The sequence below is a fragment of the Cebidichthys violaceus genome, unplaced genomic scaffold, assembly GCF_023349555.1.
Source record: "Cebidichthys violaceus isolate CVI_PGR_0920_01 unplaced genomic scaffold, fCebVio1.0.p SCAF_35, whole genome shotgun sequence".
NCBI lineage: Eukaryota > Metazoa > Chordata > Actinopteri > Perciformes > Stichaeidae > Cebidichthys > Cebidichthys violaceus.
In genome coordinates, this window is record NW_027176539.1 from 1,566,321 (window position 1) to 1,590,720 (window position 24,400).

General features: G+C 47.3%; 3 protein-coding genes across 6 annotated transcripts; 2 read left to right on the top strand and 1 right to left on the bottom strand.

The window, feature by feature from the left end:
* Positions 1 to 1,006: 1,006 nt before the first annotated feature.
* LOC137883864 (GTP-binding protein REM 2-like) lies at positions 1,007 to 7,423 on the top strand. Its single transcript, XM_068725538.1, has 6 exons — positions 1,007 to 1,376; positions 1,479 to 1,539; positions 2,625 to 2,934; positions 3,029 to 3,102; positions 4,371 to 4,548; positions 6,881 to 7,423. The coding sequence occupies exons 1-6, from the start codon at positions 1,204 to 1,206 to the stop codon at positions 7,174 to 7,176; spliced, it is 1,092 nt and encodes a 363-aa protein (XP_068581639.1). The 5' UTR covers positions 1,007 to 1,203; the 3' UTR covers positions 7,177 to 7,423.
* Positions 7,424 to 9,170: 1,747 nt separating this feature from the next.
* Positions 9,171 to 19,355, bottom strand: paics (phosphoribosylaminoimidazole carboxylase, phosphoribosylaminoimidazole succinocarboxamide synthetase). Of its 2 annotated transcripts, XM_068725285.1 has the most exons (15): positions 18,513 to 19,355; positions 17,765 to 18,232; positions 17,621 to 17,680; positions 16,784 to 17,380; positions 15,941 to 16,018; positions 15,560 to 15,708; positions 13,455 to 13,497; positions 13,165 to 13,362; positions 12,035 to 12,213; positions 11,266 to 11,445; positions 11,029 to 11,142; positions 10,864 to 10,947; positions 10,239 to 10,419; positions 10,002 to 10,160; positions 9,171 to 9,774 (listed from the first exon to the last, which is right to left on the bottom strand). In XM_068725285.1, the coding sequence occupies exons 1-15, from the start codon at positions 19,081 to 19,083 to the stop codon at positions 9,608 to 9,610; spliced, it is 3,228 nt and encodes a 1,075-aa protein (XP_068581386.1). In that variant the 5' UTR covers positions 19,084 to 19,355; the 3' UTR covers positions 9,171 to 9,607. The 2 variants fall into 2 exon arrangements, with proteins under 2 accessions (XP_068581386.1, XP_068581387.1); XM_068725286.1 differs by lacking the exons at positions 15,560 to 15,708; positions 15,941 to 16,018; positions 16,784 to 17,380; ... (1 more) ...; positions 17,765 to 18,232; positions 18,513 to 19,355 and adding an exon at positions 13,614 to 13,631.
* Positions 14,215 to 24,400, top strand: ppat (phosphoribosyl pyrophosphate amidotransferase). Of its 3 annotated transcripts, XM_068725291.1 has the most exons (12): positions 14,330 to 14,361; positions 16,253 to 16,354; positions 19,398 to 19,464; positions 19,962 to 20,168; positions 21,352 to 21,464; positions 21,563 to 21,708; positions 21,825 to 21,897; positions 22,000 to 22,151; positions 22,648 to 22,775; positions 22,875 to 23,096; positions 23,324 to 23,444; positions 23,528 to 24,400. In XM_068725291.1, the coding sequence occupies exons 4-12, from the start codon at positions 19,965 to 19,967 to the stop codon at positions 23,701 to 23,703; spliced, it is 1,335 nt and encodes a 444-aa protein (XP_068581392.1). In that variant the 5' UTR covers positions 14,330 to 14,361; positions 16,253 to 16,354; positions 19,398 to 19,464; positions 19,962 to 19,964; the 3' UTR covers positions 23,704 to 24,400. The 3 variants fall into 3 exon arrangements, with proteins under 3 accessions (XP_068581390.1, XP_068581392.1, XP_068581391.1); XM_068725289.1 differs by lacking the exon at positions 16,253 to 16,354 and having other exon boundaries at positions 14,215 to 14,361; XM_068725290.1 differs by lacking the exon at positions 14,330 to 14,361 and having other exon boundaries at positions 16,317 to 16,399.

The following is a 24,400-nucleotide window of genomic DNA, read 5'->3' on the forward strand; positions in this document are numbered from 1 at the left end:
TGCATTAGAGCTATTTATTTTGTTTGGGTGTAGGTTAAATACATTGTTCTTTTTATTTATTCACTTATTTATTCAGTATTTATTGTTTATTTATGTACTGATTCTAATTATTATAATTTTTTTTCCTTTACTGGTTTTATTCCACTAGCGTGTATTTTTACTTTCCTACAGTTTATCCTGATTAGAATTAACATAATTGCAAGAGAATGACGGACATCATCAGAGGTGTCCTGCTCCTGTTGTAGTGTGGTTTCACATGCATATGAAATAAAGTACTTCACCATCGCTGTGTGTTTTCAGTGCACCTTCCACCTAACCTCGCCTCTCTCCCCTCCACCTATCTGAGCATCTGCACCCCCCCCCCCCTCCCCCCCGTGCCCCGCTGCATCCCTCTCTCTTTATCTCCGTCCCTCTATAGTGAGGCAGTGACCCTGGGTGTGCACTGTTTGGGATGACCTCATCTTCAGCTCTCTCTCTCTCTCTCTCTCTCTCTCTCTCTCTCTCTCTCTGGCCTGTATAATAGGAGCATGGATTAGGGCTATAATAGCGCCCCGGCTGTTCACTGCCGGAGTCTATTGTGGCTTTGTGTGGGAGGGACGCACCGCAGCTCGCGGACACGCTCGCATTTTGACAGAAAACATGTTGAAACACTCTCTCCTTGGATCAGGAGGCTGAACATGACTTGATTTAAAACAAAAAAGCAAAAGAGAGCCGGTCACCGACACAAACACCAGGAGAGACTGACTGATAGAGCGGGGAGGGGGGGGGGGGGTTGTCATGCCTCTGTCTACAAGAGGAATACCCAAATGACACATAAACATACAGTATATCCCCCAAGGACACACACACACGGACACACACACACACACACAAACAAACAGAGCCAATTAGTGGGGAGAAGACTGGTGCTGTGCTGCGCCCTAGCGGCCGTTCTCCGCACTGCGCCCTCTCGTTCCTGCTCGGGGTCAACGCTGAGAGCTTCGTGACACTGCGAGCATCCCTCCACACTCCCTCCCTGCACCACTGCTCCACTTCCACCGCCGAGCTGCGCGCACCTTTGCAGCAGCAGCAGCAGCAGCGACCGCGTTACAAACACTCACCTCTGCGAGGAAGACGAAGAGGAAGAGGAAGAGGAGCGTGCTTTTTTTTTTGTTTTTTTTGTTAGTGAGGCACAGTCTAGTTCTGAGGAAAGGGCGGTGATGAATGACGGTGCTGACTGCAGAACTGGACCCGGACCCGAACCCTGAGGACAGAGAGAGAGAGAGAGAGAGAGAGAGAGAGAGAGAGAGAGAGAGAGAGAGAGAGAGAGAGAGAGAGAGAAGAAGAAGAAGAAAGAGAGAGAGCTTACTTTGTGGTTGCGGAGAGCCGCGTGACAGGTGAGAGATCATACCGTGCTGCTTGGGCTGGGGGTCATAAAGTGAGTGGGAGGGGTGAGGAGTTCTACTGGAGTCCTTTTATTCTCGGTCGCTTGATTTCAGTTTGCAGATGCCGACAGATGTGCCCGAAGACAGGCTCAACATCGAGGAGAAGGCGACCACGGTAAGGTGTCTGCTCCAACACTAGCGGCTCAGGTCTGGAGCAAAGTGGTGGTTTTATATTGTGATTGACATATTAATTAACGGGGGGGGGGGGGTATCGAGCTGCCTGTGTGTGTGTGTGTGTGTGTGTGTGTGTGTGTGTGTGTGCGCGCGCTTTAGGGAGGTGGTGTCCTGCATTTGAATTCCACGTTTTAATCACAAAATCAAACTTTTTAACTAATTGGAGGATATTTTTTTTTTTTTTGCTCATTGAAAACGTCATAAAAACTGATTCAGCGTGTATTTTGTCGATAATAACACATCAGGTGTGATATTAAAGGTGTGTTGTTCTTAGTGATGAACCCAGAAGTGTCACGTTACTGTAGCTCCTCCCCCCCATCAGCTGTATGTTAAATAAAGTAAACACGGTCTACAAGGTAAACCCACTAGCGTCATCTCAGGAGACGTAACCGGTAGTAGGAGTAGAAGGTCTCGTCATGAGGAGTACTACTGGGAACACGTAGTACTTTGTACTTTGAGTCTGTAATAGATCGGTTTAAAACTCAGACGACGTCATCCGATTTTTTGGATTTTTGGATCGTTGACACGTTTTTGTTCCGCGAGATAATCCTCACAAGTGAACGTCACTTTTATGATTTTTGGAGCGTAAATTAAAATGAATAAATAAAGGAGCTAAACCACGCAAAGGTCACTGTCACCAAGCTTCTGAACAATGTTAAAATCAAGTATCATGCAAGTCGACGGCGAGCAGAGCGGCCATCTTGGATTTTTTCCGGTTGAAATTTCTCACTTTGAAATCGTAAATTCCGACTTTCCGAACGCAGCATGGTGCCTGCAGCGCTCCACTGAGTTGTGGTCCTAGTTGTAGTCCTTCTGTGGGGGTTTTAGGACGATCCAGTGAAGGCAGCAGGTCCCCTGACGTTATGAAGGTGCTACATAATAAATCACACCATCAGGCTCATCAGGGCTTTGGGTGCTTTACTGCTATTAAACCCTGCAGAGAGCGTAGTAATAACTGCAATTAATCTGTCAATAAATGTTCATTGAATGTTCCACGGTGTCCCTCCATGTCCCTCTGTCCTCCAGTGCGACAGCATGACTCTGTCCAGCACCCCGGCGGTCCGCAGAGGAAGCACTCCGCTGCCGATAAAGCACCAGCTCAGGCGGGAGGAAGCCGTCCACGACGACTGCGACTGGGCCTCGGGCGCGGCCGGGCCGTCCGCTTCGCCGGTCGGCTTCGGCCTGGCCTCGGACGACACCCCGACTCTGGCCTTGGAGGGCAGGCGCGACGGGCCCCTGAGGATCGCCCTGCTGGGGCAGAACGGCGTGGGGAAGTCGTCTCTGGCCGTCGCCCTCGGCGGGGACGAGGACAGGACCGCGTCCGTGGATTCTGAAGGTGTTCGGACGGCTGTAGCGCGTGGTAGAATGAATCCCAAACACACGACGTGGCCCAGGTGAGACCTAACCGCTGCTCTCCTCCCTGTCCTCAGGGGAGGGATACGTGCGCACAGTCACCGTGGACGAAGAGGACAGCACCATCGTTATCTTTGACAACTGGAGACAGGTGAGCCCAACAACACCTCATTAGGCCACCGAGCATTCTCTGCAGCGGTATATATATATATACAGTGTGTGTGTGTGTGTGTGTGTGTGTGTGTGTGTGTGTGTGTACACACAGCTGGTCTTGTCAGAGGGCCAGAGGATCCTTGGAGCTATAAATGGACCTTTTCTTTTAGTTTGGACTCTTAAGGTATTTCCTCTGCAGCCTCATTTTATTTGAGTTTTATTCGAGGCGCTTCATCAAGAAAAAGATCCGGTAGAACCGGACCGGGATTTATGTCAGAGTGAGGAAAACAACCATCCCTTCATACATTAATTAGAACCGTAGCATATCCCAGCATGCACTTGGGCTAGTTACTAATACAACTAGCATATAGCATAACAATTTTAACGAGGTAAGCAAAAAATAAACTACAATACATAAACACTTTATATTAAGGTCCTTGTAAGATAACATTATTAGGTGTTAATGAGACTATATACGTGTTAATAAATATAGCAGCATAAACATGTTTATGCTGCTATGTCCAGATGCATATTTCAGATCATATTGTCTCATATCTGGAGAGCATTGTTCATTGTTCATAGACGTCACTATAACCGTAACGGAGAACAAAAGAGTGGCAGAAAGAGGACAATACATCTGCTGCATCTGGTCGACGGAGGGAAAGCTCATTATCAGGTTGTTTTGCACACTTTCTCTTCTTCTCCCTCGAGTGCAGCTCACAGGCATCTGTGAGAGAGAGAGAGGGAGAGAGAGGGAGAGAGAGAGAGAAGAGAGAGACAGAGAGAGCAGATGTGTCAAATGAAGAAGAAGAAAAGCTGAATTCACACAGTGGTGACAGTGGGTCTCCTCTGATGAGGGGTCTGATGTGTTACTCTTTGTATAGTGATCTGTATCTGTTGTGAGAGACGCTGACGCCTTATAAGGAATGGTCTTTCCTTATGTAACAGTGTTAATCTGTGACTAGTAGAGCCTTTGGTGTGTGTTCCAATTTTTAATCAAAATTAAATGAAAAGTCAATGAAGGCTGAGAGGTTTAGTCAGCTGTCGAGATATTTCATTTTTAGGGATTTCTGTCTCTCTCTTGCTTGACTGTGTGTGTGTGTGTGTGTGTGTGTGTGTGTGTTTAGATACTGTCTTTCTGCACATAAAGCTTTGACAGCAGTATAAATGAGAGCAATGCAGTATGCATGTTCTAGTTCCGTCGTGATGCACGGTTCCCTTGAAGGACTGCGGTCTCGTACTGATCTCTGTGTTTCCGTCCCTCAGGACCTGTCGGCTCTGCAGTGTGAGGTCGGCGTCCTGGTGTTCTCGGTGACCGACCGGCGGAGCTTCCACCGAACCGCTCAGCTCCGGCTCCTCCTGAGAGAGACTCAGCCCCAAACCCCCATCATCCTCGTCGGCAACAAGAGCGACCTCGTTCGCACGCGGGAGGTCACCTCTCAAGGTGCGAGGAACCTTTTCAGATTCATTTTTTCCATCTTTCTTTTTTTCCGTTGGTATTTTTCTTCATCCTCGCAGTCGGCGTTGACATTTTCAGCTCTTTACGTCTGTCGGCAAACACCGAGGCGTCGGGGGAAATGTAAAGGGAAAATGTAAAATGCCAGAGTCATCAGTTTCCCAGCATTCACCGTGAGCGCACCGCGTTCATGCAGTTGCAGGAACGCCGTGCACTAATGTATTAGTGCACGGCGTTCCTCCCAGGCTGCAGCCTGAAGTGTTTCTCTACAATATTTATTCTAACTGACAGAATAAGCAACGATCAAAATCTGGAAAGAAACCAAACACGCACATAGAAGAAGTTTTGTCTTCTGTGAATTCTGACAGAAACAGTTCATTTAAACCCAGATCATATTTTCCAAAAACCTAACCAAGTAGGTGTGTGTGTGTGTGTGTGTGTGTGTGTGTGTGTGTGTGTGGTCAGATGATTCTCAATATTAATGAATGCACACAGAAGGTTTCACTACATGACTCTCTGCCCGAAAATATATTTCAACATAAGATTCACAAATATGTTTTTGATGCGTACACAAATATTTTAAATAAAAGTAAAAAGAAAGATAAAAACATGTGTTTAAAAGGATTTGAAAATGTTTGGATGCTGTTACATTTATGTACAAACCGTTGAAGCTGCATTCACAAACTGCTTGTCATGTGTGAACTGTAATTGTGTTTTATTATTATTTCGTGGTCTGACCTCGTGGGTTTGTTGCCTTTCTGGCAGAACATACTGATGGAAAATGTCTCCCATGTGCAAAAAAAGCATCCGTAGTTATTTCAGGCGCCCATTGTTGTTGTTTTTTTTACTAAAAAGTCAACGGTACAAGCCTTTGTTCATGAAAACTCCGGGTGAAGAGTTAACTACAATTCCCAAGGTGCATTTCGGCAAGAAACGTCTGAGCGCGGAGCTCCAAATAACACAAAGCAGCTACGATGATGTGGGTCATGAAATGATGAGACTGGGTTAAAGAGGTGTGTGTGTGTGTGTGAGTGTGTGTGTGTGTGTGTGTGTGTGTGTGTGTGTGTGTAGTAGGAGGAGCTAAAATGCGAGCTGCAGCGTCATAATATATGCCATCAAAACATAAACAAATGTACACATAAATACACCGCTAACTTCGGGGCTAATCAATACGCCGGTAATTTAGCGCCGAGGCTGTAGAAACATGGCGGCGCAAGATGGCGACCCGCTCCCTACGTAGATATATAAACCAGTGACGTGCGGTGAGGTTCGTGGCTCGTGAGGCTCTGACGCTACATAAGTCAGATTTACAAATATATGAACCCAATAGAGGAGCTTAAACCACCATTCAGCAGGCAGCTTGACCATTGACTACTGGTTGTTTTTCATATTTCATATCAGCATTATTTACACACACATTAAGGTACATATTTGATTCCACCGGGAGCGTTTCAGAATCGGAGCGCTCGCGAGCGCCACCCGCGATAATCTGCGTAACAACCCCGGATGTACAAAGAGAACAACGAACACATAAAAGGTTACTTTACCTGTCGGACGCTGAACTGATGTTGATTTGGTCATAATTCACTGTTTTTTTTAGACATTTTTAATCTAAGATATAGAATCTTACATTTTCGCGGTCTAAGCAAAATTTAAGAAGAAGAAGAAGAGAAGTGTAGAAGAAGAGCAACGACAGAACAAGCATAAACCGACCCGTGGGCTCTCGCTCGCCCCCTTCAGTGAGGCAGAGGTACTGTTTGCCTCTCTGTGCTTTTTCACTGCGGTTTAATGTCAGATCAACACTAAACATGTTCTACACTGACGTGAAATACAGTATTCTATGTAAAGAAAGGACATCTAATAAAAGAGTCTACAGATATTACAGTGGTGACAAACGATGAGACAGAAAAAGACTCAACAGTTAGTGAGGATTCACAGTGAGGTGAGGAACAGCTGGTCTCTGCCTCACCTCACTGTCTCCTCTGTTTGAACAGGACATGACATCATTCAGAGATTTTGATTATAAAAATGCTTGAAATGATTGGAATTATACAGAAATTACATTTATAGCACAGATCAGTAGAGACATATTAATATTTATTTTATTTTAGCATTATTTGTTTTTTACTCGTCATGATGACAGGAGAGGCAGAGTCTCACCTGCCTCCCCTGACCGCTCGTCCCTGATGTAAACGGCTTCTTCTAAGCTAACGTAAACACTACGATTGTTAGTTTCGGGTGATTACACACTGATGAAGACATAAGTTATGAATATTGCGTTCCTAAATGTTACACACTGTTTCCTCCCCTCTCTCTTTAGAGGCCATGTCCAGCGCCGCCCTCTTCAACTGCCTGTATCTGGAGATCTCGGCCTCTCTGGACCACCGCACCCCGGAGCTGCTGGAGTGCGCGGTGCGGCTAGCCAGGGGCCAGTCCCCGTGGCCCCCGGGGACCAGCGCCGAGGACATGAGCGGCGACGGCGGCCAGCGTGAGAGCATCACGTCCCGCGCCAAACGCTTCCTGTCCAGCCTGGTGCCCCGGTACCCGCGGGAGCGAGAGGCGGGCAAGTTCCTGAGGCAGAAGTCCCGCTCGTGTCACGACCTGGGGGCCCTGTGATGGGGCCCTGTGATCGGGGGGGGGGAGTTTAGACGGTTAGATTGTTAAGCTGGAGGCGATGTAGTGTAGAGTGATGGGCAGGACAATGGAGAAGTTGATGTTTATCCATTAATGGAAGATTTAGAAATTTTGTACACAAGGCCGAGCAGCGAAGATGAAACACTGTAGTAGAACACGTGTAAATACACTACAGTACTGACACATAACTACACCCTCATAGATCAATAAAGTGCTTTTCTTTTTGAGTCTCGAGAAAGTCCGTTTGTCTCCGCTTTCTGTTTTTACACCACAACTCATTTTGATTTTTTTTTTAGGAGAGCATCGATCTCATGTCACACTCGTGGCTCAGGATGAAGCCATGACCACACACACACACACACACACACACACACACACACACTCAGGAGCTCGTCAGTGGGTTAAGAGGCTTCTGCTGATGAGTCACGGTGTGTTCATTTGACACCATCCGTCGGTATCCATGGGGACGGTGAGCCGCGCAGCAGTGAAGGAAGCCGGTCGAGGAGAAGAAAACACGTTGAAGAGGAGATTTAGACTGGATTTGCAGAGCGCAGCAACAAGAGACGGAGGAAACAGATCGTTGTGTACGGAGTGATTGTTGCCATGTTACAGTTGTCAGGGAGACCTGGAATCAGGGCGATACACACACACACACACACACACACACACACACCGTCCACTTCAGTGCTTCGTGCTGCACTAAATTAAAATATTCGGCTCCAGATTAAAACTGATTTTTTGCAGCTTCACTGCACTCATCTGTATCAATATCTCTCTCTCTCTCTCTCTCTCTCTCTCTCTCTCATCCTCCCACTTCTTCCTCCCACACGTGAACAAAGATTTAGCACATCACAGGTTGTTATACCCATCATTTGTTATCAAAGAGGGAAGAGAGAGAGAGAGCTGTGCTATAATAGAAGTGGCATGATGATTCTGACTCATCGCTGCTTGGCTGCAAAACTACTGGAGCAGATTGAAAGGTTAAGATTTTTGGAAATCGTTCCAACGTGAGCCTCTAGCGCCCTCTGGTGGCCGAGGTCGAGGCCCCCCCCACAGCCGGGCAGGGCGATGAAGATGAAGGTGGTTGAAATGACAAATGATAGCCGAGCAGCCATTTCACTCAGAGGAAGAGCGCCTGGGTTGGGGAAAGATCGTTGCTGAAGTCGTGTTGTAGTAAGAGATGTAAGAGAAGAAAGGATTTCTGGGTGTTTTTACGTCACAGAAAGGAGCTCAGATTGTCGTCTGGATTTCTAAAATGATGGCGTTGTTGGTGAAGAGTGCATCGAGAGAATGCATGTAAATGAAGTAGGACACTATGGACCCCACTCCTGCTCTAAGACATGGGTCCAGTGCAAATATATTCACCTGAACTGCTACCTGATCAGCTTGACCCCTGTATTTATTTTACAGTGAAACTCCGTATTCCTCTAAAAAGCATCTAAAATTATATTCAAAATGAGAAAATCACAGACCGACCACCGGCAAGGACAACACACAAACACTTTGGTCCAAATCAGCACCACAGCCAAGACTTCAGGTCCAAATTCTTTCACTGGAACAAACAAGAAGCTACTTCCTGTCTCCAAACATACAGGAATATAACTAACACTAGAAATGACCAGAAACTCCCAAATTTAAATGTTGAATCAAAAAAAAAAACAACAACTTCAGAAGCCTTTCTAGAGTCCTCATACGGTAACTACGGCCCAGGGTAAAAAGGGGAGGAGTTATACAGCCAGCAGCGCATTAGCTTAGCATAAAGACTGGACGCAGGGGGGGGGGGGGACAGCTAGCCGGGATCTGACCAAAGGTAACATTAAAAAATACCCGAGTCAAGTCACAAGTCTAGACTGACAAGTCACGAGACAAAACAGTGAAGTCCCGAGTCCTAAACAAGTTGTAATGCGCTCTTCAACGAATGCAATGACATTTTAACAACACAGTTATAATATATTGAATTTCAAGAAAATCATGAATGCTTTTCAAAAATTTGTATTTATTCATTAAAACAAAGACTTGAACTAAAATCAAAAACAATGAAAAGATCTGAGTAGTAAGTGTCGGGAATGAACAACGTTAGCGGAGTCAGGAAATGAGTCGATTAGTGGCACAGTTATCAAATTGTTTTAATCTTTTGGGTTTGGGGAAGGTGTTAAGTAGCTCAAGTCTAAGTGAAGAGTTAAGAGTCAAGTAAACACTTAAAGTCTGAATCCTCTAAATGGAACGCTCTCTAGCCACGACGCGTCACAACACATCTGCTGTGAAAAAGGTCTCTAATGTGACCAAACGACCACAGAAGCTTTTGATTAGTTTCTATTTTCAATGGAATGATTTCTGTGTAGATTTGACGGTAAACAATAAGAGACATTTGATGGAGCGGAGCCCTGAACGGGGTCCTGAGGCGCTCGGGTCCTCAGATGCTGCAGGCCTGTAGCTTCTGGTCGGCCAGCTTCAGAGCCACCCAGGTGTTGAGCATGGAGGCCCTCAGCTTGCACCAGACCAGGTGATCGGTCAACCCGAAGATCTGCGCGGCAAACTGAGCAGCGGCCTCGGGGGAGAGGATCGTGGAGCAGCCGAGACCTGGACCGGAACCAAAGAAAAAGAAAAAGGAAAAGGCTCGGTTACTGTACAATAATACAATCAGGGAACTCACGGTTAAGTTCTCCGTACCAGACGGTGAAAACTCAATACTAGTTCTGTACCGAGGTACCGGCTGAGTGCACGGATCACTCCGTGGTCCTGGCCACACCTCTGATGGTGTAAAACCCACATGGGGACCAACAACAGACAGGAAGTGGTGCGCTTACCGCTCGGCATGCGCAGGGAGGACCAGACGTCCTGAGCCCCCCAGTCCGGAGTGAGAGGCGGGCAGTTGATGACGGGGTACGCCGTGTTTCCGGACATCACCGGGCCGAGGCCGTTGCTCCTGCCGGCCACGGCCACGAACACGGTGGGCACGCCGTCGCCTGAGGGAAAGAAACGATCAAGACACGATAGATGGAACTAGAACCTCACGTTCTGTCTTTAATAGAACCGACACACACCTTCATACTCGGCCTTGATGCGGAGCGTCTCATCTGGACCCTTGTGCGCCGAGGTGACTCTCAGGATGCAGGGGATCCCGTAGGCGGTGCAGGCCTTCTTGATTTTCTCACAGTGAGCCAGGTCCGAGGTGGAGCCCATCAAGACCACCACCCTGCCGCCGGCCTGGCGCTCCAGCAGCAGCTGGAGACGCAACACGGCACTCGTAAGCCACAAGTATCACCGCAACGTTTAACCAGGACGAGCTCCAAATCCTCTAAAGCTAGCCTGAACATGAAGAAAACCTGAAACCAGGCACGGGTCTGTGGAGCAGAGCCCGGTAGTTGCCGGACCCTGGTCAGCGCTGGATCGATGCTACGCTATGATTGACCAGTCTGCGTTCGAGTTTCTTCTTTCAAGACTTGCATAGAGTCACTTTAAGGTTTGTAGAAACAGTGGAATGTAAAATCAAATCCAGCACCTTGAAGAAGGGACCACTAACAACTCTTGAAGAGTTTAAGGAATAGATCAAACAGAGAAGAGCAACAAAGCTGAGATAAGTTAACAATGAACTGTGTGCGTCTGTTGAAACATGTTGATTAAAAGCAAACAAAACCCGGTCCAGATAACAGAGTAGGTTCAGTGTACCTTGACCCTCTCAGAGACCCACTCAAAGTTCCTCTTCACCATCTGCATGGCCTCGGGGGTCACTTCTTTCAGGTCGCGGTACACCTAGAAGAGAAACCGGTTATCTCAGCTTTTAATAGTAATTCTTTAGAGAAGGGTCAGAGGCCAAAAAGGAGAAGTCCTGACCTGCTTATCCTTCTGCTGGCTCCGGTCTCCAGCCGGCCACAGCCTCCACGAATCGTTGTCGATCACGTCGGCGAGGACGATCTCTCGGGTCTTCACGTTCACCCCGAACTCAATCTGCAAAAGCAGGGAAGACGATCGCGAATTGCGAAGCAGCTTGTTATTAAGAGTCAAGTAGAAAAGAAGCGCTCGCGTTAGGGTGCCGGATTAACCAGCAGAGGGCGCCGCCGCGCTCCTTACCTTCATATCCACCAGCGTGCAGTTCTGAGTGGCCCAGGACTTCTCCAGGATCTCAAAGATGGCCACGGTGCTGCGATTCATGACGTCCACCTCGCACTGGCCGATGTCGAGCCCGGCCAGAGAGAACTTGGCCTCCAGCAGCTGCTCCTCTGACCACTGGGGGTCGTTGTTGGCGTCGTCCTGTCAGAAAGAAAGAAACAGATTTGGACCCTTTTGAGTCAAGTTGCAGCACTTTAAAAAAAGGGTAACGCCCATTTTCTGGAGGTCCGGTATTGAAGGAGAAGGCTGCAGCTGTTAAACGGTCTCCGGCCAACTCCTCACCGTCGACGTACGTCCACTAAAAGGGTTCATTTTTGCCACCGACAGCCTCAGATTGTGATTACACATTATAGAAGGAACCCTACGGAGAAATGAAACCTCTTTCACTTTCGCTCAATCCCTGCGTCTCGCTCGAGAAGTCTCATTCTAAAAAAAGTCTCTTTAGACAACAACAACAACAACAACAACAACAACAACAACAACAACACCAACAACAAGCTGTGCAGTTTGTATTCCCACACAACAAACTGGCACTCCTCTCTGCAACTATCACTTCAATTTCCGTCACTATCTTTCGGCAACAAGTTGCCACTGGCTGGATTTGAGAAGGAGACTTCTCCTTGAGCACGGCTTGGTTAGACACACTAACAAACGGACCGGATCAAGCGGAAGGTAAAGAGAACGGTGTCATTTCTCTGTAGGTTTCTTTCCAGCCATGTCTCAGACTCACTTTGAAGAACATCTCCATCTTCAGGGGGGAGAAGCGGTAGCCTTCCTTGACCCCCGGGTTCCTCTTGAGGAAGGACCCGGTGGCCACTCGACGACAAACCCACTCGATGGGAATCATGTCGCAGTGGGCGGCGACGAACGCCGTGTCCGAGTGCTGCTTCACGAAGGCGGTCTTAATGCCTGGAAGACAAAGAAGAGGGCAGATAATTAGAAACAGCCTCAAGACTTTTTACATTAAAGACATCAACAACCGAACGTCAGCAGATTCTCCACATCATGTCCCTAAGTTTAAAAAGGTTGAACGTGGTCGGTCACGTTCTGGGGAATTAAGAGCGGCAAACGTTTGGTTTCAAGTCACAAGACCGCCGTGACTTCACTCACGAGTGGCGTGTTGGTTACTTATCCTAATTACTTCAAATTAAAGCGATGAGGAGAGTCATTTTAAAGTTATTAAATTAGATCCTTCAGGTTTTTGACAAGCAACGTGGGTTTTAACCTCCTCAGAACCGGCAACTCAGTTTGTCCTTTGTTGCTTCCTCTCGTGTTTTAAAACCACTGAGGACTGAGATGAGTGATGAAGGCAAGGCAATCGATGAGGAGGAAGAGAGCAGGATTTTAAAAAAGTGTTTCATATTCGTTTACAATATTAAAATGAGGAAGAACTAAAAATAATAATATTTTATATTTACCAAATCATTCCTTGTAATTTTTTTGGACATATTAAAAATATATATATATATATATATATATATATATATATATATATATATATATATATATATATATATATATATATATATATTATAATTGAGAGAAAATAAAATATGAGCTTCTTACGTCCCCATTACTTAAATTAAATTAAATATAATAATATAAAACCTTTTTTCTGCTTCTCAGAAGGTTAAATACTTTCTATAAATAAGTAAGTTGTGTGTGAACGAGTTTTTTTATACCCTTCTGTCTTCAACCCAAGTTGCTCAACATGTGGGAAAGTTGCCTGGGGGGGATTTAGGGAGTAACGTTGCAACACACCTCCACCTGGCAGAGCTCCTCTTCAAACTGATCCACCAACTTTAACACAATACCACATGCTCCTCCACACGCTCCTCCACACGCTCCTGCAGCTCTCACCAGCCTCCTGCAGCAGCTTGAACACGCAGCTCGTGGTTCTGTTGGCGATGGCCGCCTTGCCCTCCATCTGGTCCTTCCTCACGGCGTTCCCAGCCGTGATCTGGTCCTTGGACTGGACCAGGACCAGCCCGGGCTGACCCACGAGCTCGAAGATCTCCTTCGTCTTTCCCTCGTTGAGCTTCTGTCCGATGTCTAGCTCTGGGGGGGGGGGGGGGGGGAACAACCCAAAATCAAAATCACATGTTGCACATCGTGCTTGTTAAGTATGCATGAACAGGTGAGCTGACTACCTGGTGTGGAGGCCATGCTGGCGGTCTGCAACACGCGACGATCCTAAAACACAAAGAGTCAAAACTTTTTTGTTTGTTTGTTGCGAGATGAAGAGGCAGCAGGAGGCGTGCAGACAGCCAGGAAGCAAGAGAGGAAAGGAAGTGAGGAGTTCGTCTTACGTGCTCTGACAGCCAATCGCAGCTCTTAACGCACTCGGGCCGACCAATCACCGCAGCGCGTTCATCACCACGTGGTGGGGAGGCGGATGAGAGAAAGGGAGGAGATGCTCCAACTCCCAAAATAGTGTCGAGGAAGAAGAAGTTTAGCGGAGTTCGTCCACTGAACTAAAGCTCCGTGTTTGTTTCTCCTCAGACACGAGCACGTGATCGATTTAGAAACCGCGTGATCGATAGAGAGCAATCGATTGATCAGATACGGGCTGAACTCGTCACGGGGGAGACACCACGTGGGCTTGGTTTCATTTACGTGGTATCAGTCCACGGCCCAGTTCACGCTTGTTGTTTTGTTTTTTTTTTGGTTCCGGACTCGTGAGTATCAGCTGAGTGCGTGTCGTTTTAAAAACCCACGCGGAGAGTCGACGCTTTTTTTCGCTGCACGTGCTCAATCGCGTTCAACAGTTGTCAGGTACACACGCACGAGCCAGGCCAGTTATTGCCCGGGGCAACGGAAGCGCGTGGCCCGTGTGTGTGTGTGTGTGTGTGTGTGTGTGTGTGTGTGTGTGTGTGTGTGTGTGTGTGGAGAGGGGGGAGGGGGGGGGGGTTAACTGAGGACCGGCGGGATGGAGTTCGAGGAGAACGGTATCGGGGAGGAGTGCGGGGTGTTCGGCTGCGTGGCTGCAGGAGAGTGGCCCACACAGCTGGAGGTCGCGCAGGTGTTAACGCTGGGGCTCGTGGCGTTACAGCACAGGTGAGCTACGGAAGTGTGTATATGTGTGTATGTGTGTGTGTGTGTGTGTGTGTGTGTGTGTGTGTGAGTGTGTGAGAGAGAGAATGTGTGTGTGTGTGTGTGTGTGTGTGTGTGTGTGTGTGTGTGTGTGTGTGTGTGTGTGTGTTGTTTACGTCTGTAGATTTCTCCTAAATTCACCAAAAGTTACCATCACATTTAGTACTAAGAACATGGAGGAAGTAGATGTTTTTAACTTGGCTTTATCTAATGTTCAGATGATGAGATGATGCCTCATTTGCAGAATTAATTCAGAAAACTGATATAAGTAACTACAGGCTCAGTGAAGATGTTTCACCTGTAGAGACTTAAAGTTCTCAGAGCTGAACCGTCTCACTTCATCTCCTCAGTGAAGAGGAAACTGTTTATTCTAGTCTCACTCAGGCGCTACAGAGAACCACAGAGAACCACAGAGAACCACGAGTACGTGTTACATTTGGTAACTCTTAGCTCTCAGGTATCAGTTTACTCTTCTGACTCGGAGCAGTTTAGTTTAAGAGGTGAACGACAGGAACGCTGTAGAGATCCTCTAATTATTAAGAGTCATAAATACAGTAGTAGTGGTGGTAGAAGTACCACAGAGTAGAAATACTCCTGCATTCAAAAAATGTGACTGAAGTAGAAATGTGTTGGTATCAAAATGTACTTTAAAGTAAAAGTACTCCTCGTGCAGAATGACCGTTTATGATAATATTCCTGATTGGTTTATGGATTCATGTGTTGATGATGTCATCGCTGGTTTGATAATATCCAATCAATAAAGTTTTATCTTAATCCACATTAATACATATTTGTTTTATTATATTTTTGTAGTTTTTCTTCAAGAAATTAAAGCCAAATGAAGTAAAATATAAAGTAGCATAAAATGGAAAATACTACCTCAGCATTGTACTTGAGTAAAAGTACTTAGTTACTTTGCACCGCTGGATAAATGTGATTTTAAACTAAATTCTGAGGATCAGATTCACTCTGAATATGATCAGATGTCGAGGTGTTTATTCCATTTATTCATTAATCTGCTGCTGAATGAATCGTCCCACTGCGTTTTATTTAAATCAGTAATTTAGATTTTGAATGGGTCGGTTCTGGTGGTCAGCTGATGTGAGTTGTGAACGTGGGTCTGCGTTGAGCGCCGGGCCTCGGTGGGCTCAGTGGGAGTTACCTCTGCCTCTGGGGACGGACCGGTGGAGGCGATGGAGCGCACCGAGTCGATCTTCATGATGGGGATGAGATCCGGCTCTTCTTTACACCGGACCTCCGCCGCATCGCTGCCAGAGTCCAGTCTCTTCACGGGCGTCTGGAGTGAGAGGTCTGAGGGGAGGGGGGAGGGAGGAGGAGGACACATTTAGATCTTGGTGGACAAGGAACGAGGAGAGTCTCGGTCTGACGCCGTGTTAGCAGGAACAACCCAAACCCTCACGCGTGATTCAATCAGGAGGCGCCGTCATGGGACCCGGTGAGTCCGACATTAAGAGAGGCTTCGGTCCACCGAGGACCTCATGTGACGCTCAAAGTGGTTTTTAAAAAGAGGGACGGTTCAAACCTTGATCCTCGGCTTTCCTCTTCGTCCTTCTGTTTGCTGAATGCAGTTCTTCTCTCTTCACCTGAGGTTCAGAAGAACCTGAAAACAACAGTCAGTCACAGGCCGCTCTCTATATATACATATATACACACACACACACACACACACACACACACACACACACACACACACACACACACACACTGTCCATGCTTTTTAAAAAGAACAACACTAACACAGACTGGAGTAACTTTCTACAGAGAAAGACCTCATTCACCAATATCTGACGTTTCTTAATCGTGTTCCTCAGAAAAGTCTCACGTCTGATTGCAGATTTGTTCGTTCTCACGTTCTTCCGATGACATCGTCCTCGTCAACTTAAAGCGTTTCGACGAATCGAAAGCCAGGTTGATCTCGTTCCATCAGGAAGTGAAGGTAAACGCTCGAGACCGCAGGGCCGTGTGCACACGCAGAAAGAAGGTGACGCACCGATTTTTTTAACTAAATAAATTTGTCGATTTTTCTTCCATAACTCGTCTGAAAGAAGAAAAACTTCTTTGTCTGTTTACGTCTGTAGATCTCTCCTAAATTCACCAAAAGTTACCACTACATAACGCCTCATTTGCATATTTAAACATCACATTTCAGAAAACTTGTAATACAATAAATACTGGTCTTAATGTGCGTGATGAAGTGGTGAAGTTTCATGGTGATATCTGTGAGTTAAAAAATGTAACCTATTGACCTGTAGAGTCTTCAGATATGTTGAAAGTGATGTAACATTTGAATGACAGAACCTCTGAAGACATGAGCGAGAGAGAGACATAACGTGAAAACATGAATAATTCATGATTTTGGACTCACTCATTAATCTGTGCTGGTGATCCGAGTGACGCTCCTGGACCGAGCGCAGCGTCGGCTCTTCGTCGTTTGGCGCAACGTCGAGGTTCGTGGACGAAGCGGAATCGGAACTACAAGTCCGGTCCTCGGCCGGTCCCCCCATCGTTCTCACCGCGTTCGTCTGATCTCGATCGCCCTCCGACGTCCAAAGTCTACCCGAGTCGCCGTGTTTGTCGGCGGCCCCCGCGTCGTACGGCGAGCCGTTGGTCGTGCGATTCATAACGGCATCCACCTCGTCGTAGAACCTCATGAGGCGCCTCGGGTCGGCCTCGTCGCCCTTCCCCCTCTGGAGGGACCGGTAGAGGTACTTGAGGTTTTTGTACTTGGTGTGGCACTGCTTCCAGTCGCGCTCGATGCCTTGCTGCATCAACCTGTTGGAGATCTGGACGAAGATGTCCCGCTTCCTGGTCGAGCTCTCCAGCTGCCGGCACACGCGCTCGTCGGACCAGACTCGAATCAGCGCTCGCACCTCCTGGTCGCTCCAGTTGCGGCCCGTGTCCGACACCGTGACCACGTGGAACTGCTCCGAGCCGGACGGGTCCGCGAGCGTTAGATGGGCATCTGGAGCGAAGAGAACCGGATTAAGAACAGAAGAGATTTAAACTGCACTTATGGGTTACTGAGCGGGTCTACCGGGACCAGGCCCAGAGGGTAACCTGGACCTATATACCCAGACGCGTAACGGACAGGAAGCGACTCGATGACCAACAAAGACAGACGAATCGACTACAAAATGACCACAAAGAGACCCAAAACTACATCAGCAGTCCATTGTCTCCTGATCGGCCCGGGACGGCGTACCTGTTCCTCTCCACTTGGCTTCCATGTCTCCATCCATGTCGTAATCATCGCTGTTGTCATCTGAAGGCAGAAGGCAGAAGGTAGAGTAGAGAAATCAGCCGTGAACACTGAACTTTAAACTTGCTCTGCGGACTGAAAACCTACCGTCGTCAATTTCAATGACGACCTCGCTTTCTGAGGCCGGCGTCTGCAGCCTCCCCGCCCCCACCTCTCCGTCGTACAGCCTCTTCTGCATCTCCGCGGTCCCGTTGTCCAGCCCCCGGTCCAGCAGAATGGCCTCCACCTCATCGAAGAACTTCATGTACTTCCCGGCACCGGCGCCGCCTCCGACGCCGTGGGCGCTTTTAGCGGTCTTGTAGTCGTATTTCAAGTTCTTGTACTTAGTTCGACACTGTTTCCAGTTGCGCACCACCCCGAAGGTTCTTTGCATCTGCCGGGCCATCTCCTGGAAGATGGACTTGTTGCGCAGCGTGCACTTCAGGCGCTCGCGGACGCGCCGGTCGGCCCAGACGCACAGCAGCGCTCGCACCTCGTCGTCCGTCCAGTGGCGGCCGCCCTCCTCGGCCACGCTCGCGGTGTAAGGAAGAGCCCGGTGGATCAGACCCTTCATACCTGCGCGCACACACACACACACACACACACACACACACACACACACACACACACACACACACACACACACACACACACACACACACACACACACACACACACACACACACACACACACACACACACACACAGTTTTTAAAATGAAGAAAACAAGTTGGAGCTTGTATTCCTGGTCTTCCTGAGGTCCACACAAAGACAGTAACAACATGTTTTATCAGACTGCGTTCACAATGTTTAGAGCGGTGAAAGTTTTCTCCTTCTCCTCTTCCTTTGAGTTTACCTTCCTGCGTTGGGTTTGTGACTGAGGAAGAGTAGCTTCCTCTTTGATTATCTCCCACCACCTCCTCCACCTCTTCTTCTTCCTCCTCCTCCTCTTCCTCCTCCTCCTCCTCCCAGCTCTCCACCGGCCTTCCATCCCCTCCTGGGCTGTAGTTTGCGTCTGTCTTCCTGCTCCGGAGTCCCAGGCTCCTGCACTTGGCCCGACACTCCCACCAGCCGCGCACAACGCTGAGCCTCCTCAGACGCTCTGAGATCGAGTGGAACGCGGTCCTCCTGCTGCTGCTGCTGCTGCTGCTGCTGCTGTCGGCGGCGCGCAGCGCTCCCACCTCCTCGTCCCACGCCGACACCAGAGCCAGCACCTCCTTCTCCCCCCACTGCCTCTCCGCCACCTCTCTATCACCTCCTCTTTGTCTCTTTGCTCCTCTCTCCATGTTTTGAGCTGACCTGGAAACGCTTATTTTTTTCTTTCTTTTTTTTTTCTCTCTTCTTCTCCTCCTCTCCCCAATCCCTCTGTCTCTGCCGCCCGGTTCCCTAGGCAACCAGGCGGTTAAGCCTGAAAGCAACGCCTCCATGCTGAATAGCAGCCTCACCACTGGCTTAAGCTGTGTGCCGAGGGGGCGGGACCAGCGGTAATCTGAGAAGCAGCTTGGTATTTGGCTGAAAAGCTGCAGCGAGGCGACTCTCCGTATATGGGGAGCTCCACAGCAGAGAACCAGACGCTTCTGATTTTTCTTCTCTTTCTCCAAACAAACCGGTTCAGTTTGCCTCAAGGCTTCACATCCAGTGCAGAACGTTCACATCTGAGCACTGAGTTACAGAACCACTGATTTTAATATTCACACTGCTGCAGTTTAACCTCCAGGCGGTGTCGTTTGTGTCCACTCAGGGGTCAGGAGAGTGCTGGCATCGTCACCAGTAATGGAGCCAGTCCGCCCACATACGCGGCCCACAAGGTAACGCTGGTCCAGACTGGAAGCCCCCCCCCCCCTTTTAGTACAATTAGACTGAAGCTGCTTTTTATTGAATGCAAATAAAAACAGTCAAAACAGGCCGACCTATATGACCATAATGCTTGTCCTCTCTACACAACATGACGACTGCATATTAATGTTTACTTCCATAATTTCTGCATATTCAGTTTCATACTTTTATATTAATTATGGAGGTCTATAATGCATTATAAACAAACTAGAGTCTAGAACTGTAAGATTCTAGTTATAATCACTCATAATACTTTATAACAATGATTATAACACATTAGAAAGCATTTTATAGTGACTTATAAGGCCAAGTATACATTTTCCTAATTGTCAATGTATTGTCAATGTATCTCATATATATTTACTCATCTTAAACATTGATACAGATATTAACATGGTGGGTTACTGTACACCCTAAATGTGTCATTACCTGCAGATTGTGTAACTGAATTTAGTTATTTGTTCTTCAGGGAATGGGGTTGGTAAACACTGCTTTTGCACCCGAGGCTCTTCTGAAACTGCGCTACGGTAACCTCGGTATTTGTCACACTCGCTATTCAACCACCGGCATCTCGGAGCTGCAGAACTGCCAGCCCTTCGTGGTGGACACTCTGCACGGCAAGATCGCCGTGGCGCACAACGGAGAGCTGGTGAACGCCGAAGCCCTGCGGAAAAGGGTGAGGGTGGATCCCGTCGACACACTGGGCCCGGTGCATGTCGGTGGCTCCTCCTGTGTGTGTGTGTGTGTGTGTGTGTGTGTGTGTGTGTGTGTGTGTGTGTGTGTGTGTGTGTGTGTGTGTGTGTGTGTGTGTGTGTGTGTGTGAGAGAGAGAGAGAACTTTTTTCTTTTAAAGACTAACTAAACTCCAGAGTTTTTGGCTGAAGTGCCTCTACCCTGGACATTAAAAAGCCTTCAGAATGTAAAAAAAAGAATGATGCTCTTGTGTCTGTTATGGTCTCATAAACAGTGTAGCATCACAATCACAGCCCAACACTGATGCTAAGCTATCAGCTCATCACAGAATCTGATGAATCAGTGTAAATGACTGATTATCTAATGATAGCAATATGCTTTATGTTGGGACAAAAGTGTGTGCATGAAGCATTAAGTTGTTCAATTTGACTCTTTTAGCGGCTTGCTAGTTAGCTTGCTAATTCCACCATGCTTCTGTGCTACAGTTCCATAACATAAAAAGCACCACATGACCTGCTAGGTTTGGTCTACGCTACTTGAACATTAAGCACGACGTTACTGTTTTTAAATTACCGTTCATGAAAGCCATTACCCTTTAAATTAGCTTATGGTTATTGCTAGCGCTAATGCTAATTGGTAGCATCCTGACTATTGTTGTGGTTAGGTTAGAGGGCTGTAAAGGGTCTGTTATTGTGACCAAAAGTCTAAGTCTAAACTCTTATAAACATTTGTGAATTTGAGTTTACTTAAAGGGCTGGGATTAGTGTTTGCTAGCGATTAGCATTAGCTATGTGTATGCTAGCGATTAGCATTAGCTATGTGTATGCTAGCGATTAGCATTAGCTATGTGTATGCCAGCAATTAGCATTAGCTATGTGTATGCTGGTGATTAGCATAACCGATTCACAGGCTAATTGACAGGGTAAAGGCTATTGCTACTTCTCATCTAATTAGGAATGGTCACTATGGATATTCACAACATAATATGTGGAATACAAAGACTGCAATATAATGTTAATATTCAGACCTGAATCCATCCATTAATACATACTGTATTATCAGGTTTTCAGCTGGAAAAAAGAGGTTTGGGGGTTTAGTTGCTCTTTAAAACATAAATAAAATGTATGTCCATAAATGTAGAGTAATGTTCTATCTTGTGTTGTGCAGGTGATGCGTCACGGCGTGGGCCTCTCCACCAGCTCAGACAGCGAGCTCATCACCCAGCTGCTGGCACTGACTCCACCGATGGAGGAGCAGGACGCACCCAACTGGGTTGCCAGGTCAGTGTTCTGACTTGACTCTGCGTGAATGAATTAAATTAAATTCTACACTATTTTAAATACCCGTTTTTTTTTGTTTGTTTTTTTTAATATTGTAGAATAAAAAATCTGATGACGGAGACGCCCACGTCGTACTCTCTGCTGGTGATGTTCAAAGACGTGGTCTACGCCGTGCGGGACCCTTACGGGAACCGTCCGCTCTGCATCGGACGCATCGTTCCCGTCTCCAAACTGCACAGTTCAGGTGTTTGTTCAACATGTGGCCGTCACATCAGCCCCCTGACTTCAGCGTTTTCTTCTCCATCAGAGGTCAGATTCGTAAGCTGCCGGAGGATTAACGTCAGTCTTTGTCTCCTTCAGGAGCCGGAGAGGAGGACACCGAGGGCTGGGTTGTGTCATCAGAGTCCTGCAGCTTCCAGTCCATCGGTGCCAAGTCAGTTTTGTTTTTTTTAACCACATGAGAATCATCTTCTGCATTATGAGTGAAGCATTGTGGGTATTGATTGGCCGTTTTCCCGTCCTTCCTGGGTCTCAGGTATTACAGAGAGGTCCTACCGGGAGAGATAGTCCAGATATCGAAGCACGGGGTCAAGTCTCTGAGCGTCGTCCCCCGTCCTGAGGGGGACCTCCCGGCATTCTGCATATTCGAATACGTCTACTTTGCCAGACCGGACTCTGTTTTTGAAGGTTTGAAGCTTTGTTTGATCTGTTTTGTCTTTCAGGTAGAATTATTAATAAGAATAACTTTTATTTATCTAGCACCTTTTAGAAAACACAGTTTACAAAGTGCTTTGACAGAAAGCAAGGCAACAGTACAGTAGATGAAACAATAAAACCATTCCATACTATATGAATAACTAAATTAAATAAAATATCAATAAAATAAATATAAATAAAATATAATTAGAAATAAAATATAAATAAAATTAAAAATACAAAATAAAAATACAAATAAAATACAATTTAAATTAAATATAAATTAAAAATACAAAGTAAAAATACAAATTAAATTCAATAACATTAATTGAATAATGCAGTAAAAAGATGACATCACATGAAGGCCAGTCTGTTAAAATGGGTCTTAAGAAGATACATAAAAGAGATTACCGAGAGCGGTGGAGAGAAGCCAGGCTTTGGGGGTGAAGGTGTAGCATGCTCAGTGTTTGTCTCCACTGTGCTGCAGGGCAGATGGTCTACACCGTGAGGCAGCGCTGCGGTCGGCAGTTGGCCATCGAGGCTCCGACGGACGCCGACGTGGTCAGCACCGTGCCGGAGTCGGCGACTCCCGCCGCACTGGGCTACGCTCAGCAGGTCAGTCCACAGCTCTGAAGAAGAGATGTAGCATGCCGACCGTCTGACGGAGCTCACACGCTTTTCCTCTTCTCCCCCCCCCCCCCACCACCACCACAGTCCGGGCTGCCGTACATAGAGGTTCTGTGTAAGAACCGCTACGTCGGGAGAACGTTCATTCAGCCAAACACCCGCTTGAGGCAGCTGGGCGTCGCCAAGAAGTTCGGGGCTTTGACCGACAACTTCGCCGGGAAGCGGGTGGTGCTGGTCGACGACTCCATCGTCAGGGGCAACACCATCTCTCCCATTATTAAGCTGCTGAAGGAAGCCGGGGCGGCCGAGGTTTGTTGAGTACCGTTGTATGAGGCGACGAGAGAATTATGTTCATAGTTAAATTTGAACTGTAATACAGATTTACATTCATGGTTCATGGTTCATGATTCATGGTTCATGGTTCCTTCCTTTGTGACTGAAGCAGAATTAATTTAAATTTGCCATTTTAAAAGAGAATTAGTGTTTTGTGACGAACCAGAAAGACAAAGTCTGACCCGTACTTCCTCGTGGACCAGGTCCACATCCGGGTCGCCTCCCCCCCGATCAGGTACCCGTGTTACATGGGCATCAACATCCCCACCAAGGAGGAGCTCATCGCCAACAAGCCGGAGTTTCAGGACATTGCCGGATACATCGGTAAGTAACGCAGCGCTCTTTGACTTAACTTCACATACCGGAACGCCGCGCCTCCATTTGTAACACTTAAAACTGTTGCGCAGGTGCAGCCAGTGTGAAGTACCTGAGCGTGGAGGGGCTGGTGTCGGCCGTTCAGGCGGGAATCTCCTCCCTCCAGCAGAAGGACCAGATGATCAGCACCAGCAGCAAGAACGGCAAGAGCGTGGGCCACTGCACCGCCTGCCTGACCGGGAAGTACCCGGTGGAGCTGGAGTGGTAACACCGCCACCACCAGCCACACGTTAGGCTTTACAGCAGCACTGGAGGGGGGAGGGGGAGGGGAGGAGGGTGGTTCTGTGTAGACTGGAGAGGAAGTGGTCGACTGTTTCAATACTGCCATCAGAGAGTCTAAGAGACGTTCTCTACAGAGGAACGTCATCCTGCTGGGATCCTTTCTCTTAAAGGGACAGTAGAGACGTTCTGTAGTGTGTCAGTGTGAGGTTCTCCTCCTCAGTCGGGGTTCTACTACAGTAGAACACTTAAACTGATAGATTCCACAGCAGAACATCACTTTGTTCTCCTGTCTGGTTCTATGAACTCATGTACTGTAGTAGAACCCAGACTGTGAAGAACCTCACAGAACATCTCTGTCTCTTATAGTGAAATGTTACTTTTCATAACTAGTGTTAGTCTCTGTTTAGAGACGGTGTGATCACACGTTTGGTTTTTTTAGGGTTCCTTTGTAAATGTATCGTCTGTGAACTGTTCTCATTCTCAGCCTCATTATGTAGAATTTATGATGTCAGAAAAGCGCACAAGGCTCGTGACCAAAGAGTTGAGTCCTCTTCATTCCCCTCATCACGTCATCACCGTTAGGCTCTTCAGTTACACTGCTGGATAGTTTGATTTTCTCAACTTTAAAAAACGTGCATGAATATAATGAGAAGATGAAATAATAAACAGAATAACTGCAATGA